A 19,660-nucleotide genomic window follows, 5' to 3' on the forward strand; every position below is an offset into this window, starting at 1 on the left:
GAAAAAAAGGAGAGATAAGACGTGGTGAGATGAGGGGAACTGGGTATTGATGGGGATAGCGGGTGGTGTGGCTGTTCTGTCAGTCTTGGCACATCACTCCTCTCATTACAGTTTCACTCCCTGGCTGCAGTCTGCTCTTTGGTCCTCCCCCACGGCTAGGCCTGGAGCAGGGATCCATCCAGCCCAGCCCTCCTGTCAACACAAGCCCAGCTCAGCAGGTCTAGCCCAGGCATCTGTCAGCCCACACAGTCCCCTGTCAGCCATAGCCTATTGGCCAGTCCATATTGGCACAGCACAGCGGGGCAGAAAAAGGGTATAATATAGCACAGCAGAGCATCCATCAAGAAAGCGCACGATAAAACAGTGCAGGACAGCAATCCAGGCATCCATCACAAGCAAGACCCTGTGTAAATCCAGCCTTGGTCTCTGGAGGGACTGATAAACAACAGTGTTGCTTTGTAAAAAAAAATTTAATAAATAAAAAAATAAAACAGGTGCTTTTAACAAGCCTTTTTGTTTACAAGCATCACCAAATATTTGCTAGCATTTACTAGATTTTTTTTAATATTAGCAGAGACTATGTATTCTGCAGAGGATTATGGGCTTGGAGAGGATTCTGTAGAGGATTGTGAAAATAGAGATGCTGTTGATTAAAGAAAGCTGATTTTTTGCCAAATATTCAAATACGTAAAGTCCCATTGGCTAAATAACTGTGAGATAAAGCTGGAATACTGCAGCATTTTGAGCCCTGCTGCCAGTTAATGGGCTGCATTTTTATTTCCATCCCAATCAAATCATGTCCCCAGCAAGTCACCTGTTGAATGTTCCTCAGATTAGGCCTGCCAGAGACAGCCGAGCTCTTATTTCTCAGGACCACAGCACTGCCCTAGAAACCAAACCCTTGCGTAGTCACACCTTGACAGATACTCTGCTACAGGGAAGCGAGAGCTACAAGGAGACAACTGCTATGACAAGTGACAGGAAATCCTCCACTTTTCAGACAGTTGCTCATTAGTGAGGAACAGGAAATTGCAACTGCTGTGCATGTTCTAAGCTCCTCACCAAGGGCTAATAGGATCCTCTAAAGGCTTGAGCAAACTGAGAAAAGAGAGGGGCAGAGGTAGCCCAGAAACACAATCTGTAACACAGAGAAATGAAGAGTTTGTTTGATTTCTATTCCATTCTGTCCTCTGTCCACCAGTCCAGAGTGTTGATGGAGAGATGAGAAGGGAGAAGAAACCTATACGGGGAAGTGAGAACAAGCGAGATGAGAGGCAGATGGGGCGAGAAAACAAGGATGGCTAGATGGAGGGAAGTGGAGGAGTGGCAAGGCAGAGGTGCTAAGAGATGAAAGGGAAAGTGAGAAGGCAAAGGGAAGATGAGAATGTTTGGAGCAGGGGAATATGGTTGTGATTGAAATCTGAGTGCGATGTCAAGCACATGAGTGTGTTTCTTAATCCTATTCTCAGACCTGTAAGAAGAAACATATGGTGACCACTAAAAAGAGATAGTACAATTAGGAACATTTGGACAATTAACAGTCCCACTGACCTGTATGTGTCAAAGAGCTCATGTAATGTTATAGAGGCCAGTACTGAAAGTGAGAGGTCTGCCCGGTTAAAGCTGCTTGCCTCGTTTACATTTAGGGCATAACTGACAGTTGGTGCATCAGTCGGTTTATAATTGCTTCTTTTATTTAACTACATTATTTTCTTCTTTCATAACCTGGAAGTCAAAATGCAAAAAAAATTCCTCTCGTCACCGCCAGGAAAAATTGTAAAACGTTTGATGATTGCTTTCTGATACAAACAATCTAATCAAATTAGAAACTCAAAATGACAAATTACAAAATTAAATGTTAGTATGTTATTTCAATATTCTACTGGCTAAACATCAGCGTGTTTGCATTGTCACAATGACATCGTCAGCATACCGATGTGTCTCAGAACAGGAACATGGAACTGGTAGCTTTACACTCTCCATCTCCACACAGACATCATTTCAGACACACCGTAGTGTCCCTCACACTCATCGGATGCATCCTATTATAAACATTCCACCCTTTTTATCACCTCATGTTTCTCTCACACATTACGCCCATAACCACACCCTGAAGTGCATTTTAACACTTTCGATCTCTTTTCTGGCTTTTGCTGCTGCAGCTCAGCTCATGTGCTGCTCACTATGTGCCTTCTGTGCAGACATGGCATTGGGCCCCAAACATGGTCCAAGTACATAAACTAGTCAGAAATGGTGACAACCTCATTTAGGGCTGGGGTATGTTGCCAAAATATAAAATCTCAACATTTTTTGTGTTCTGGATTTAATATTTTTTCTAAATCTGATCTCCAGACAAAATATAAACAAGCCAAATGTCACTGCCTTGCTGTATTGCTGTGCATCTAACAATAAAGCTCTTAATTCAGTAATGATATTATACAGATAATTATTTGTATAAGAGAGGCAGACGATTTAATAAAACACTCTTTTAATCAGCTACTGTGGAAAATGTCATGGTTTTGTGTTTATATAATCTTATATCTATTTTTATTGATATTTGTTTTTAGGTTTTGGCTTATTTCCCGTTTTTCTGTACTAAATAACATTACAGTTACAAGCTGTCTTATAGCCACTTGAGAAGTTGGGGGGAATCTCTGTTTACAATTGAATGAATAGAAACTCTACAGTCTCTGAACTGTTTTTCCAGGAATCACAAAGCATAAGTCAGGGTGCTTCAGAACGGAAAAAGAAAGAGATAAAATGAAAAAAAAAGAAATAAAATAATCTGTCTGAAAAATGCCTCCAGATGATATTATTTGGAGAAACCTTCAGTTCAGATTATGCCATCTTGTTGCTCACACTATGGATTTTGTAATCACGGTCAACCTGCCTTTCCAAAGCTCCCTCAGATGACATCAACTGAACTCCTAATGATGAAAAACATCTCCAGGTGATTTCATCTGGAGGGAAGTTGAAAGCATTAATATATATGTGCTCCTAAACTAAAGCCATACAGAGCAAGTTGAAAATTGGTGAAGTTGCCCTTTAAAATCTGCATTTGCAGAAAGCAACATTGAGAAATAGTCGCATTTCACTTTAAAATTAAATAAAAGTGTCAGTGAGTGTGAGGTGACAATTTTAAGACCACAGCTATTTTAACTTTTAACTCAAAGTTTTATGTCAGCTGTTTTTAGCAGTAACAGTAACTAACATGGTGGCTTCTACTGGTGTCTCTTAGGCTGTGAAAAATAGTGTTAGTATGTTCAAGGTCACAGTGGTGAAAATAAAACTTTTTATTGTACCTGCTTAGAAATCCGTGTTTCAGGTTTAGTTCAGTAACGGGTTTAGTAACAACTTAAGTTAATCTAAGTTTTTAAAAGCGAAGACACAGTGAAGCGACTTCTTTTCACGTCTCCTCTTTTGGTCTTCCAGTTTCCACCTTACTTTCTTGTTTCTTCTCTTCCCAATCACTTCACGACAGGGGGCGAGTGGTAATAAGGGATGAGAGGAAGCAGACTCGGTGAAAACAAACAAGATTCAACCATTCAGTCAGCCAGGGCACTTTATTGCTTCACTGCAAACACCTAAAAAGCCATTCAACCTGTCACTGTATGTTTATACGTTTCACTAATGTAGAGCATTTTCACTTGGAAAAGGACCCATTCTTTAACAGTTAATTGAAGGATTACAATTGTAGAACTTTTATTTTGAAGCAAATGTGCATATTTCGTGCTCTTTTAAGTGGAGGACATTTGATTAAAGGGAAATTTCATGTTTAAGAATATTTGCTGATGTACTCTGACGTATATTTGTAAGAAAGCTCCTGCATACAAGAAAACATCTCAGCAATTCTCATACAGTAGATATATATCACTGTGTGATAAATGAGCAGGAGTTGAGCAAAGACACATCAGGACTTGAAAACAGATGGCTCTTTTCCCCCACAAAACAATAATGTCACATGCAGTTTTGCTTCCTCATCTGCTTGATTCAAGCCACAGTACAGGGTGTTATGATTCTCTTAAGTAGCATCTTGAGACATTGTGTTCACATTTATACATATTTGCATTGCATTTCAAATTAAGCTTTTGTACCTTTGAGAGCACTGAGGTCACCGCAGGGGCCTATCATACATGATTGTTTTACAGAGGTTAAAGCTCAAACATTATACAAAATGTGAGTCATAAAACGAGCTATGTTATACAATTTAATTCTGTTAGTCATGCTCAGTTTTAGCACTCCAGATGTTTTCTCAGGATTATAGATAGTTGGGTGGAATAGCTCTCTATGATTATAGGAAAATGTGTCTGAATTAGGTTAGCTCATCTCTATTATTTAGCGCTTTGAAGGTATCTGAAACAAAACTGGATACGCACTTCACATGTGGGATGTCGAAGGTAGACGTCAAAGAGAGTCAATAAATACAGTGATTTATCTGGGTTCTACACAAAGGGAAGAAACATCAACAAGGATTCAAGCTGTGAGTACAAGCCCTCAACAAATCTGACATCCAGCTCCCACTGGGTAACAGGCTGGGGTGACTGCACCACCACTTTTGTGGATCACCCGGGGTCACCTGCCAAAAACAGCCTCACTCCACTGCCTCGCTAATCTACTCTCTTGTAGCCCAACACACTCTGAAGCTGTGTGCACAGCCAAGGCTCGGGGAGTCGCCAGAATTTGCATGTGAGGCGCATCCACTGTCGGCTTGCATTACGGCTGATATCCATTCTCATTGATTCTGACATCTTCCCACATTTACATTTATTTATTAGGTAGACACTCAGCTCTCTTCCCTCCTGCACGAGGTGTCTTAGCTCGAGCTTACTAGGCGTAATTCTCTGACAGTGCGAAACAAGAAGTAAACAAGAGGATACCGGTGTCCTTTTTCATCCACAGGAATAGGCTCGCTGTTAAAGGAGATGTATTTATCAGCAAGAGGAAGGGAGGCCGAGTCAACGAGGGGGTAAAGAGACAAAATGAGAATGAGTGGGAAGAAAAGAGTGTGTGAGGGATGAATAAAGGATAGGGAAGAAAAAGAGATACTTCTCAACTTTGTTCTCTTTATATTTACTTTTGAGACCTCAGGATACGTGGAGTGCTGACTTGTCTGATTAACTTAACTAACTTTGGAAACTCTTGCTGGTCAGCAGTATCAAACACAGTACTGCTGAATGGTGTCGAAATACTCTATACCCAGCTTGGCCCATTGTTTAAAAACTTGGTTGTGTGTATACACCTCTACATTAAACACCTTTGTGTTTCATAAATGGGTTTGGTGTTGTTTACTCCCTGTCTGCAAATCTCTTAATATCCTTTATGATAAGGAAATAACATATCCTGAAATAAGAGAAGTCAGAACTCATTTCTTTTCACAAGTGTTCATACCTAATGAAAAAAAAGGCTTTCTGTTTCTAGTTTCTTCTGCTCAACTCACTTGCTCTTGTCCTGCCCACAGGTGTTACGTTGATGATAAAGTGTCCAGGGTGGCTTGGCTCAATCGATCCAACATCATCTTTGCTGGCCAGGACAAGTGGTCTCTGGACCCCAGAGTAGATCTGGTCACTAAAGGACAACTTGAGTACAGCCTGCGCATACAAAAGGTATGGTTTTCTATAGAGGGGTAAAAGCGGAATTGGATTGTACAATAAAACGTACAAATTTGATTCATCGTGAGCTGTAGAGATCCCATTCAAAAATAAACTTTGCGCTGAATGTATTCTTTTTAGGAACGGGAGAGTTTACCACGTTTACATGCAAAGTCTCTATTTTTACATGATTAGCCTGAGAAATATGACCACTAAATTTGAAGCTGAAGTGCACAATGGTTAGTTTAGCTCAACATAAAAACTGGAAATGGGTAAAGAGGTAATCTGCTTCTGGGCTCTCTTTAAATCGTGTACAACAAAATTTGTGCCTGCGGTGCAAAAAATAAAAAATAAATAAGCCAGCTGATTGTCTTTGACAGCTAATATATGCTTAGAGTACAAAAAACTTTTTTTCTTTTATTATTTATCCCCAAGAAGACTAAATTCTGCTTAAGGCATTTAAATAACTTTTGTTGAGGTTAGGGTTAGTGAGAAATTATGAACTTTTGCTGAAAAAAAGCAATAATTCTGTAGCTGTACAAACATATATCGTTAGGTAGTTGGGTAAAAACTATTAAATATGCAGTCAGTGAACATGTGTTGATTTGTTTCTATGAATATGCATTGCCAGAAATTCAGTAAAAACATTTTGTGACTTACCATTTCTTCATCATTGTAAAAAAAAAAAAAGATATATTTGCTGTTGCAATGAGGTAGGATTTAAATGGAATTTCTAGCAGAAAAAGGAGAAAGACCACTGGCGAGGAGTAAAAAATTATCATAGTAATAACATATTTTTTACAATAACTTTCCTTTTTGGAGTGAACTCTTTTGGAAAGAACCACAGGAATGTTCATGGTGTAGTTTGTTTTTGTTGTTATTGTAATTGAGTATTTTGAAAATCACAATAAATTGCAATTAAGAATCACAAATCATTTAGTTGGTAAAATATATTGGTAAAGCACTATTCCAGTAAAAAAGTAACATGCTCCGACAGAAATCATACTGCTCACACTCTTACATGTTAATAAAAAAAAACCTTTACATTCAAACTATGGAAATAATATTCTGTTTTATTGTGTGTAGGTGGACGTGTATGATGAGGGATCGTACACATGTTCCATACAGACTAAGCAGCAACCCAAGACCTCACAGGTCTACCTCATTGTACAAGGTAAGCAGTACTGAACATACTGTACACACGAGCAGTTAATGGAAATATACCATACACCACTCACCTAATGTATGTCAGCCGGAAAGATTTCAGCTTTTAAAAGGGGCAAACCTTCAAAAGCTCTTTTATATTAAACAAAACATGATGTCGCCGATCAGCCACAGGTTTCTCTTTCACATATTTTAAATTGTATTTCAAATGTCTTAAGACACATAGCAGATATCTTAAAGACAACATTGTCCAGCTAAACACAAGCAGCTAACAGGAGTGTCACAACTCTCTATTACTGAATGTAAAAAGTGTCCCTCTAAGGTGTTTGCAATGAAAATCTATGAATATGCATTGTCAGAATATAAACTTGTATGTCACAAACCCCATCCTCCAGCACCAGATTGTCTTGTTAAAGTTCAAATTAATGTTAACCGCACTTGAAAAGCCTTCAGCAGTAGCTTTCCATTTCAAAGAAGAGAACGTTTCTTTTTTTCACATTGAAGACAGCAGGAAAGTTGACAGTTAAAGATAATCATGAGGAGAGCAGGGTAATGCTGTAGGATTTGATCCAAGACCTGAAGGGTAAAGATTTGATTTTATTTTTAAATATTTCTAACTTTTTTCAAGTAACTTGCAAGACTTGTCTTTTGGGTTTTGTGATTGTAGCTGAGATGAAAGAGAGAGCAATACTATAGCATCATTAAACTGTTGTATCAGAGAGTGCAAACTTTAAGGTCTTTGTCAGAATGCACAGTAATATACATTTTTAACTCCAGTAATCTGCATTGTCCAAGAAGTCAATATTTTAAGTATTGATTAAGCAATTTATTATGTTACCAATTATAAAAGTACAATTATATACCTACAGCCATGATGCATTCAGCAAATGTCTGATTGATTTCCCAAAATTAAATGATGCACCACCAAGCCAGAATGTTTGGTGCAGGTATAAATTTTAATTTAAAGGACTTCAAACATCAACCAACAAAAACAAAACAAAAATTAGTCAAAATTGTATGATTTATGTATCAGCGAAGCCTAAAAACATGTCTATGCTTACATCTCCTCAAAATCTGAAGCACTTCTTATTCACAACTGCTGCTAAAGTTTTCAGTAAGAGCAAGAAAGTAAAACGCATCACCCCAGTTTACTGCACTGGGTTTCTCTGTATTGATTTTAAAAGACTTCTGTTGGTTTAAAGAGTGTTATATGGTTTAGGGCTAAAATACATTTGTTATCTTGCTGCAACATTATGAACTGTCTGGACCTTGCAGGTCATTCTGGACAGGTCTGTTTTCTCTGCAGAATTAAAACCAAAAAGTGAAAAGCAGCATTCAGTTTGTATTCACCACACACAGTATCTGATACACACAAACCAGAATAGTTGAAACCTCACTAACTTACTCACACATTTATGTTTGCTAATATTTCTTATTTTTAATTTCAGAGTTTCAGTACAATATGATTTTCCTTACCTTGTGTATCTTGTACTTGTCTGCATATTATTGGTAATACTTTTCTCTTTGTTACTGAAATGGCTTTTCTCAGATTTTCTCAGAATCACCTCTTGGGACTATACTGTATGAGGGAATATGAGCAATAAAAATAAGAGCAACGCAAGAGCAAAACATCTTAATGAGCAATTTACAGTAATTACCTGGCAGAAAAGTTGCCAACAAAGTCTTGTAGAGTTTCCACTCAATTACTGTTAAAAGAATTACACTATACAACTGGATATATGTTACAGTTTTTTTTGTATTTAAAATTACATCAATATATTGTTTTCTTACAGAAAGACAATAATTAATTTTATTCTACAACTTTATCTTGTATTCTATTAAAATTACAGAAACTACCTGGCAACTAAAGTTGCCAGTAAATAGCTGTTAATAGTTCACAAAACAATAAGTTGTTGTAAAATGTTTTTACAGGTAATTTATGCTTTTTACATTATCAGCTTTACAATGCATATTCAGAAATGTTTTAAATGACACCTTAGTGCAAAATTAAGCCAAAACCAACGTAGCAAAATAAACAACTTTTATTAAAACTCATTTAAAAGTAGTTTTAAATTGCTTGAGAACACGAGATGGAGTCCACATCTTTTGTATATGACTTATGCTTAAAGCCATTAAAGTCCACTTCCCTGATGAGAAAAGAGACACAAGGATTGATGAAATATCAAAAAAAAAAAAATCACAAAATTACATAAAAATTAGGTTAATGATGAAACTGATCAGAGGTATTCTACATGAGGGGTCATAACAGCTTAGTTAAAATAATGGGAAATTCTGCAAATGCTCTTGTTCCTAGTTCAAATTCAACCGTCAAAATCAGGAGTATTCAGCTGTAATGTGCATCATCTGCAGCCAAGATACAGCTTGCCTGTAATTGTACAATATGTTTTTGTGGAAAAATGCTGTTAGCAACTGTAATCATTTTTACCCATGATGCTTTGCAAACTTTGTTAAATAATAGAACAAGAAGTTATTATGTAAAATGTTACTGTAGAAATTACAGCAATTTGTGACAGTGTGTCAGAAACAGGCTGCCTGACTGACACAAGTGCAATAGCTGACTTTGTTTGTTTGCATGCGTATATGTTTGCTTTTGACTAAGAGCACTTCAATTGCCATTTGCTATTTCTTATAAAAGATACTGAAGTATGTGCATTGTATATGTACAGTGCCCTATCTCAACACATTTCACTGTAGTTTAGTTACATATCAGTCAAAGTATGTTGTTTTTTGACCTGCCCTTTCCACTTTAAACCTACAATCTCTCTGATGTGAAACCGACCACAGATGTCGGTGGAGAAAATGCACTACAGTGTAATTTCACCGCACACAATAGCCTACAAGACAACTTCTCATTCAGTGGTGGACTGACAAAATGATCCATTAATAGCATTTTTAAAGGTCAGTATGTGAATTGATGCCCCTCTTCTCGGATCCCGGGCAGCAAATTGCCTCTCCTTCCCAGAATCCACTATGTCCAATTATTCAGCGCTTGATCATTGGAATGTCTTCCGTCTACTTTCAGAGTTTCTGATGGTGGCTTAATTTGTCAAGGCTAATGTGACACTTATAGCCAAACATTGATTCTGTTGCTTGCATTTTACGCTATTTTGTCCTTTGCTCTCCCTCTCAAAGTCCCATTCAATTTTAATGCCAGTGTTATGCTCTCCTTATGTATTTTCCCGCTACATGGGTGTAATCTTCACCTTAAGGTTTAGTTTGTGGGCTGGGGCCAAATGGGGACTATCCCCAAAATTGCATTACCCACCCCAGGTGCCACTTTTTGCCAGAGTGAGGGGGTAGTAGGTACCTGCGGTAATTTTCAGTACAGCGAAAACTAATCAAATTTGAAGTTAAAATTAATTATTAGGGCATTTAAGATGCTAAAATTTGAATTTTTTAGCAGTTGAAACCAGGCAGATAATCCCTCCATGGATGGATTTTTATTTCTCCCCGAATGTTTAGTTTCAAGTTTATTTTTGTGTGTTATTTATTTGAAGTTATAAATGGTAGATTACTTTCATCACATTCATAATTTGCCTTTTTGCCATTTCTAACCCTAAAAACATTATTATTGATGGATGTTTTAATATATACAAAAAGGTTTTGAGTTTAAAACCCTTTAAATCATTTTTCAAATGTAAAGTGCTTTATAAATAAAATGTATTATTATTATTATTATTATCACCCTATTTTCTGGGCACCCAATTGTGGCCACACAAATGACAACATTCTAGATGTGCCTGTGTTTTGATTTATTTTTAAACTGTCTTCAATTATTAAACACAAAGTGAAGAAACATGTGGAATACTGATGAAATAACAAGAGTACACAAGTAAAACCCTCCTTGATGAACAATCCACTTCAGATTCTTTTTCTATTCATTTTCTGCTTTGTATGTAGTTTGAGTCTTTCACTAAATGAAGATAAGAATGTGTCTTTGTGTGTCTCATGTACCATCACCCACAGCAACTTACACAAACCCCCCACAAAACCCAATCAACTCTGGGGGGATAATAATTCACCCTGCCTTCATCTTTTAATGGGTATGAAAATGTTTCAAGCGTCAAACATTGCCCCTGGTTACCGACCCAAGAGCAGGTTCATATAACCAAAGCTGACAAATTTCTGCTAGCAGGGACAGACACGTAATTGGAAAACAAATGATCAGACAAAGTAAATTTGCAGAGGATGAAAAAGTGGTGGATTTGCAAGGCTCAGATGAATAGCACCAAGCAGAAGGGTCACTGTATATGACAAGAATCCAAAAATAATGCCAGGCCTTCTACACCAATCCAATTTGAGATTTGGGAAACACAGACATAGAAGTTTAGCCGACAGGCAAGCCCAGGCCAGTCCTGTGATGATTCGAAGGTTTGGCTTTGATGTTTGCCAAGTGGTATTAGCTAGTCAAGAGTTGTTTATGTGTCTGGAGCTGTGAGTGTAACAGTACGCTTGCTGCGTATCTCTGTGTAAGCATCTACTTTTTTGTGCTTTGATGAAATATTCACAACATGGTTACAGTTAACAGTCATAAAAAATGATCTTCTGTTGTTAAATGTTTCTTTTGATCATTAAACCATCTAGGATATTAACTCAATCATGAATCATTAGACAGACAGTGCCCATTTTAAAGATACATAATGTAACGTTTTATTTTTTTATTTTTCAAGAAATACACTTCAAAACTTATAGTGTGAAGGGCTACAGATAAAGCCCTCCCCTCCACCACGACCCACTGAATCAATGTAGACACTCACTTCTAAACATTGTAAGCCCATCCACCCAATAAGAGAATGTCCGTTGTTTCTTCTTTATTTATATGTTTGCAGCATTCCTATTTATATTTTATTTCTTTCGTAACCATTACCACCTGAACCCCTGGACAGAGTGTTTTGTAGCAGAGCAGAGCAGGGAGGGGCAGAGAAGACTGGATTGATGTTGAGCCTCATGCTTGCACTAGTTTAAGTTGTATATGGCAACTTTTAGCCATTCACCCATCAAGGGGCCTTGTAACCAGCAGGATGGGAAAATAGATTTGTGCCAGATATTGGTGTTCCTGGCAACAAATAAGCTAGGAAATGCACACCAAACAGCATAACGCCACCATTTAGAATTAGAATCTTCCTTTTATGGGAATTGCCAGCTGAGCAGTTTCCTGAGTATTAAGTCAAATGAGGACATGGAAGGTCAATGTGAACCAAGAACTGACAGAACAACTATAATATCATGTTTTATTAGTTAGTTTTTGCCAAGATTTGCTTTTTTGAGTCCAGCAATTAACTCCAATGTTGTTTTCTTCTCCCTTTTAATGAGCTTAAATGTAGTGTGTTTCATTCATAATTCATACTTTCAAATTTCATGTTTTGGTTTGAATGAATGGTTGTCAGTGAAGTGGCTTTTAAGTTGCCATACACAGGTTGAAGTGCTGTTAGAAAGGTTTAAATACAAACCTGTTATCTACACCTCTTGTCCTTCTTAGATCCCTGGGCAGCTGGAGTCTGTCCCAGTTGTCATTGGACTGACAGAGAGAGACATGCAAACATTAATGCTCATACTTGCAGCAATTGGCAATTTAGAGGGACTGTTTAACTTACCTGTGTGTGTGTGTGTGTGTGTGTGTGTGAATGTGAAGCAACATATAACATTAATAATAGACACTTTATTGATAATCTTGGCAAAATTATTGTTGGACAGTTGCTCATAGATGGTGGCACCACTGCAGGGATTTCAGTGTCTGTCTAAGGACACTTCAGTGTGTGGGCAGGATGAATCTGGGCCTGAATCATCAACACTGGGGTTCAAAGGACAACTGCCTTACCAACTGACCCGTAGTTGTCCCATTGTAGAGTGCTTTGGGCACAGATAAGGTAGAAAAGCAGACATTTATGATGGCGAGAACACAACAAAGGCCACTGCCGACAGGTAGATTCAAACCAGGGGCCTTTTAGTTGTGGAGCAGCAGTGTTATTCACTCCATAACTGTGACGGTGAAAATGGATCTTAATATAGGACCAAGAAGTTTATGTGTGTTTTTAAAAGCTTTTGAAATATTATTAAAATGAAAAAAATATGTACTACTAGTAATCTGAGCATTATTTGATATTATGTTACATTACTTTTCAAGATTACAGTTTCTTTTAGTCTTTTTGATCTAAAGAAGGGTTGTGATCCTTGGCTGTTTTCAGCATTATTCTTTCCCACTTCTTCCCTGTGTTGCCATTTCAGTTGCATTTTCCTAATGGCTTTGTGGCCACTTATTACCTAACATACTCCTGATAACAGTCACTCTGGAACGTGTGGTGTGCATTTGGATTTTGCTGATCAAAGTTCCTGATGGATTTGAATTTATAGAGAAAGGATGTGGTCTTGGAGGTTAGAACTTCTCTTTTGTCTAGCTGTCTGTCTGATCTTACAACATCCATTTCTCTGTTCTCGTGGAGAGGTATTAGAATAATATACACTTTACACATACCAAATTTAAAATTATAATGGCTGCATTGAAGGGATTTTTTGAGTTTGCATGAAGTTCAAGATAAATATTCCACCATTTGATCAAGTAGGAAAAAGTGTACTCTGTAGATGCTGCATATGACAGCAGTTCCAGCGAGGGGGAACAGTCTGTGCTTTCATGCTGATACCCACCGTGCAAAATCCTCTCTTTAGCCCATATAAAGTGCTTGGCTGTAATTAATAATACTGTATCACTCATAAAGGGCATGACAGAAGTACATTTCTCTGAGTGTGGAATAAAGGCATTTAACATTAAAAGGTTTCAAAGTTTATACCTTCACAACCACTGTCATGCTGAATGAGCTAAAAGTTTGCATATGACTGATGTAAGTTGTAGAAATCCAGGGATCAGTGATAATCATGGACTTAATTTTGCCCTCCTCTGTGTCTGTGTGTGTATTTTTAATATTACGATGTAACAGATATGGGCAATTAGACATGTCTGAGAGGACTATTATGATGGCAGAAATTTATTATGTAAGTATGTAAAAACTATTAATTTTCTATTGAGTTGTCGAGTATTTTTGAATATTATACTGTAGCTATCAGCAGGTATGATAAATATACATCAAGAAACATGACAGCAAAAGTCCAGTCTCCATTGTTTGTGGTTGGTTAATACTGTATTTGGGTGAAGGATCTTTATAGGGATCAAATTAATCCACACTGAATCAAACTCTGTATGCAATTTGTTTTTCTTTTTCGGTAGGATTTTTATCTTCTTTTGTCTTTAAAGAAGGAAGCGAAATTGGAATAGATAAAGAAATGCAATTTTGGTCACCAACTAATATAAGTCTTCACAACATAATCAGATAGCTACAGTGTGCTGTATAATAGAGTAGGGCGACATTGTCATAAGTGTCACTGTAAGGATGGCAGTGTCACTCTGTTAGTCAGTGTTGGTCAAGCCGACACTTTACCACCAATAGCTATTGGATGGATTGTCATGACAATTACAGTAAAGAGAAGATTAATCCCACTCACCACTGCTCACAAAGGTTATAACATGACGGTCAAGTCTTAGAGTTGTTTAAATACCGCCACTATATTATTTTGAGAAATTAAGATAAATAAATAAACGAATAAATAGACCCAATCCCCGCCTTAATAATTTTCATTCAGTCCTTGCAACAGCCTCCGCAGCAACACTATTTCAGCAGACTCAGGAAATCTCAATATGATATGCAAATGTGGTTCATAAAACGCAGAGAGGCTAGGGAGTGATTCATTCTCCTCATGAGGTCCTCTTCTAATACCTGCCCCACAGGAGTGGAACTTTTAGTTCCTTTAGCCCTCACTGCACTGTAACTGCCGGTGTGCCTTCAGATTGCTGACCCCAATCAGAAATATTACAGCTTGTTGACCTCCTATTTCCGCTGGTGTACGGAACATTTAGTGTTCATTTGACGGGAATATTTCACCAGGTAACAAAGTAATATTCAGCGAGTGATTCGGCTTTTAGTGTGTGGTGAATCAAGTCAAAAGGCTTAATCTCTAGCTATGTGTATATCGACAGTCGAATAAAGCAGCCCAAGCTAAAGTAGCCATAACGGTTAACATGCATTGTCCTTTTGTTTCTGCAGTTAACGCATGTGTGTACTTACCTGTGCAACCAATTATACAGACGTGTGTGCTGGTTGTTTGCCAGGTTTCATGAAGCCTGTCAATAATATTGATATTGTGTCTTGCATTGCAATAGACTGCTTTTTGGGTTTCTTTTTTTCTTTATATGCTTCCTTCTCACTCTAGCAATGATGGTGCTTGATCAGCTGATTTAAATCAGTAATGATCCAATACTGCACTTTTAAATTAACGTCATTATTTTAATATCTATTGATATTTATGAAAAGATTTAAGTAGCTCTGTTAATTAAAAACAATATTAATCTAATTCATCTGATCTCACCCTGTCTAACAATTTGCTTGTTTAGCTTTCATTGCTTTTATTTTGATGCATTAACTTTCACTGGTCTGCGTGCTCTCACTTTCCAATATATTAGGAGTCTTATAAATAAGTCTTATTTTTGCTGCATTGTAGCTAGAAGCAGTGAAACTAAGAAGTCTGGATAAGCTCCTAAATCTAGAAGTTATCACCCAAACCTTTCTTGTGAGCAGCTTTCTCTCCAAGACAGATGGTATTATCCCTTCATAAATGTCACAAATACAGAGAGACTATAAAGTAGCAGCCAAAGTTAATAGTCCCGTAAGCAGCTGTTCCCGGGCTGCTGTGACCCCATTTCAATATGTTGTGTCCATTGAGAAGTGACACATGTTAATGTACTGCAGACACTTGTTTTGGAGCACTGAGAATTGACAGATTTTATGCAGGATGTTGAAAAAAGAAAAAAGGAATCAGACAAATGCAATCACAGCTTGCTGCAGTTGTGTTACCGCAAACTCATAGAAAAACCTTATTTTTGCCTCCAGCATGATGGTTTTTTAAATCTTATATTTTGTGTTCTTTTTCCTGTTTTTTAACATTATGAGTCGTAACCATTTTATCGACTCTATGCCACAGGAAACAACCCTTACCCTACTAGGTATCATTTCATATCACACCGAAAGACCAAAACCATCAAGTGCCTCCTCTTCCACACTTATCCATCTTCTCTTCTTTTAATGTCTTCAATCTTTGTATCACAATGCTGTGGTATTTAAGGTGCTAATCCGCACAACTCTCTAAAGTCAACCATGTCACACTCATGGGAACCCTGTGGGGGCAGGTGAGTGTGTGTCTGTTTGCGCATATCTTCTACTCTACAGTCTGTGCAAGGAGGAGGTCTGACCTTTTAACAATTATCATGGGACAATCAGAACCTTTCAGCAGCGCCTGTGAAGCTATCTATCTACTACCCTCCACACCACCTCTTCTCATCCCTACTCCTCCTTCCTCTTTTCATCCGCCCCCTCACATTTCTGCATCTTGGACCACCCATGATCTGTGCTGTTACTGAGGTGTTTTTTTTTTACCTCCTCTCACACTGTGAGGCGTGGACACGATGGGAGATTCTGTAGAAGGACTGAGGTATTGAAAAAGATGAAGTGGTTAAGAGAGGATTAGGTATGACTACAATAAATTTTAGATATCGGCAGTCTGTCTGGCTCTACTGCTACAACTACCATGATCACACCCACATACCCATTATGTCTTATATTTCCACCAGCCATGGGGTTCAGACTACATGCTTTTTGCTGAATGATCCCTCCTTACCTGTCTAAAAAAAGCCTGTTAGGAGATCAATGAAGCTTGCACTCACCAAAGGATAAAAAGCAAACACATCAACAAAGGTTCTTCCCCACCAAGCTCCTTCCAGCAGCCGTTAGCAGCCTCTCTTTCAAAGGAAAGCTTGTCAATCGCTTGTCAAGGAGTTTTTCTGCACCCTAGGAGCACATAAAGTATGGAACATGAAACCTTGAACTCAATGTAATATCTGGGCAATATTTATTGCATAAAACATACCACCCTTGATGCCACCTACAATACAATTTGCTAACAATATTGAGAAATTGATATACTTTAATTAAAGGTTTAAACAATCATCTGCCTCAGACAATTTGGCGTGTATGGTCACACCTGGTCTGGAAATTATGCAGAAAACTAAGTTATAAAGTGATTTAGCTGGACGATGCATTGCACTTTTTGAAGGATGAAAAGACAGTCTAAGGTTTTGTGAAATCTGACATATTTATTAGCATGTTTTCCAGTAAATTTATGGTTCAGTAGGAATTCAACTTGGAAAATTAGTTAGAGGGGAATTTTGGACTTAGAAAGACTGCTTTGTAATTAATTTTGGGTGAATGGCAAAAAGAAATTGGTTTAGATATGTATTTATGAAGCAAATTTCTGGTTGCCTTTTATTGGTTTTCAGGTAGAATTCTATTTTATCAAAGATGCAGTGTGTGGGATTTTCTGGCACTGAGCAGTGAGGTTGCAGATTGCAACCGTTTAACGTCCCCCAGGCCCCTAGAGCGAGGTGCCATGTTATCTACAAGCGCATTAATGAGGAATATCATGTAATGAGTTTACAATAGCTAGCAGGATTTCCATTAGCTAGTGAATACCAGTGTTTGCATGGTGAAATTTATGAAAAACCAATAAATGAAAAACTTGCCAATCCAAATGTCTGGCAATAATGGTTCTACAAAATACAATTATGAACAAGTTAATGAAAAAAATCAGCAGATGGACCTCTCATTGATGCCAAGCGTACATTAGAGTTGGTGGACACGTGGAGAATGAATTGAGTTTAGAGCCAGGCAAAAGGAATGCACTATGGAAAATAATCACCTTTAATTTAATATCGTGGATGTTTATTACACTAGGAAGGTAAAAATCAGTGGGTTTAAGGTAGTACAGTCCAGACTGAGTATGTGTGGTTGGTTATAATCCATGATCGTTAAATAGCATAGATTTATTTCTTCTTCTTCTTCCAAGCAGTCATTTAGCAGCATCAACTTGGTGATGCTAAAGTTACTGTGCTTCAACATCAAAACATGAAATTTTCTCTAAATAGTCAAAGCCCATTTTAGTGGCAAACTCGATAAAATATGGAGCTCATTAATGTATGTTTCTTATCTCCAGGTGATTAGACAAAACACAATGATAAAAACTATATTTAAGTTCTGCTAATAGATTTGTCTAAACATATTTTGACCAAATGGGGGCAGTAGAACAAGCTGTAAACACAATTCTAAAATATTACGACTTTGTGAAGCCTAGTAAGCCGTTGTCTATTTACACTTCCTGTAGACACAGAGGACATTTGCATTCATGTGGAGTTGTGTTTCTTGCCTCCTAATGAATGTAAGTCCAATATCCACTCTGCTTTTAGCTCTGCTTTTGGTAAATACCAGGTCCTGAGGGAAATATCTGGCTCTTTATGCTACCACCGTATTCACCAGCTTGTCGTTAAATGGGTGCTGTTTGGTGATGTCAGATAGCATACAATCATTTTAGCATAACTTTTTTTTTTAATTGCTTGTGTCTGGAAATGACATTAATGTCATATATGACTAAACTGTAAGTAAAGTTGCAGGCTGTAAAAACCAAGGCATTGAGTGAAAAGGCATTAAGACTCTTGACTGAGAAGTGGGGACCTTCACAGTAGGGTAATATTTCTCTATTACTTTACAAATAATCATATTAGTCATTGTTAATATGAGAAAATCAATCAGTGCAGCTTTAAATGCATTCTTAGAACACACACAATCTATTTACCCATCTCTAAAAATGCAAGGTTCCTTATTCTTAAAATAGAAACAGAGAGGACATTAAAGGAAATCAAAGCCAGAGGTTCAAGAACTTGAATCGCCCCCAATAAAGCCTGCAGAGTCACCTGTATGTGTGAAGGCCAGGAGTAAGTGCTGCCACGCCTCATTTTGACTGCCCTGAGCTTGACGGCAGCTCAGCAAAGAGACACACATCCACGCACACCAGCCTTTCACATAGCAGTCGTCACATTGCCATTATTCAGTGTAGCTACACCGTTGGATGAAGTAGAAGAATAAGAGGCAGAGAAAGACTAGGAGAAAGCAGCCATACACATTTTCCATTGCCTTTGAACTTTCATAATGAAACTGACTCCTTGAAGTTTTAATGAAAGCAAGTATTTACCATTCCCTTTTTCTCCCTGGGCTGTAGAGCTTATGTTGCATAGGCTGAATCTCTAAAAAGTAAAAGAATAAAATAGCACTGCAGTCTCCTTTAATCTCCTTTATGCTGGCTGCAAGAGTAACTCTCATGCATTTAAATGGGGGCATCCCATGGACACGCATGACAGAAAGGGTATTGACAGGGACTGCGTGTGAACCATCGGTGCCATATTTCACGGACTAACCAGGCGGACCAGTGGCCATAAGTTGTGGCCAGCATCTGCCCCTGGTCTTATCTCTGATATAGAGGGCTACTATTTCTTTTTCCATTGTCTCCACTCCCCCAAACAGCCATTACTTGTATAGAAGCTGCCAGTATCCTTTCCCTCCATCCTATCTGTGTCCCAGGCCTGTCAGATAGATGAACAGCCTTTTGGCAGGGCGCGCCTCGTGCTTTTTAAGGCCTCCAGAAGTGAGATTAAGTGGCACAGTTGAATATGACCTCACCTGCTTTGTCTGAGGGAAAAAGATTACATTAGGTGTGTATAAAGGTTGTGTCAGTGTGTTTGTTGTGTAACAATGTGTAGCACTTAGTATCATATATGCTTCTGTATAGGTAAATATGTGTGTCAATGTCCTGGTAAAGAATGTCTCCTTTATGTGTTGCGCTGCATGATTTTATACCGATGATCTACAGGATCATCGGTATAAAATGCTTGGTACTAAAATGGTTTTGTTCAGGTCTGTACTACTTCGGGGTCTTGATCTGAGTTGTCAACCGTGGGT

The 19,660-nt window shown here is 37.9% G+C and overlaps 1 protein-coding gene across 2 annotated transcripts in view; it reads left to right on the plus strand.

The window, feature by feature from the left end:
• lsamp (limbic system associated membrane protein) overlaps positions 1–19,660 on the plus strand; it is a 398,452-nt gene that overhangs the window by 325,601 nt on the left and 53,191 nt on the right. For both annotated transcript variants that reach the window (XM_067507389.1, XM_067507388.1), the window contains 2 exons: positions 5,459–5,603; positions 6,675–6,762. In XM_067507389.1, coding sequence (XP_067363490.1) covers positions 5,459–5,603; positions 6,675–6,762 — 233 coding nt within the window. The remainder of the gene's footprint in view (positions 1–5,458; positions 5,604–6,674; positions 6,763–19,660) is intronic.

This window comes from Channa argus, chromosome 6, assembly GCF_033026475.1.
Source record: "Channa argus isolate prfri chromosome 6, Channa argus male v1.0, whole genome shotgun sequence".
Lineage (NCBI taxonomy): Eukaryota > Metazoa > Chordata > Actinopteri > Anabantiformes > Channidae > Channa > Channa argus.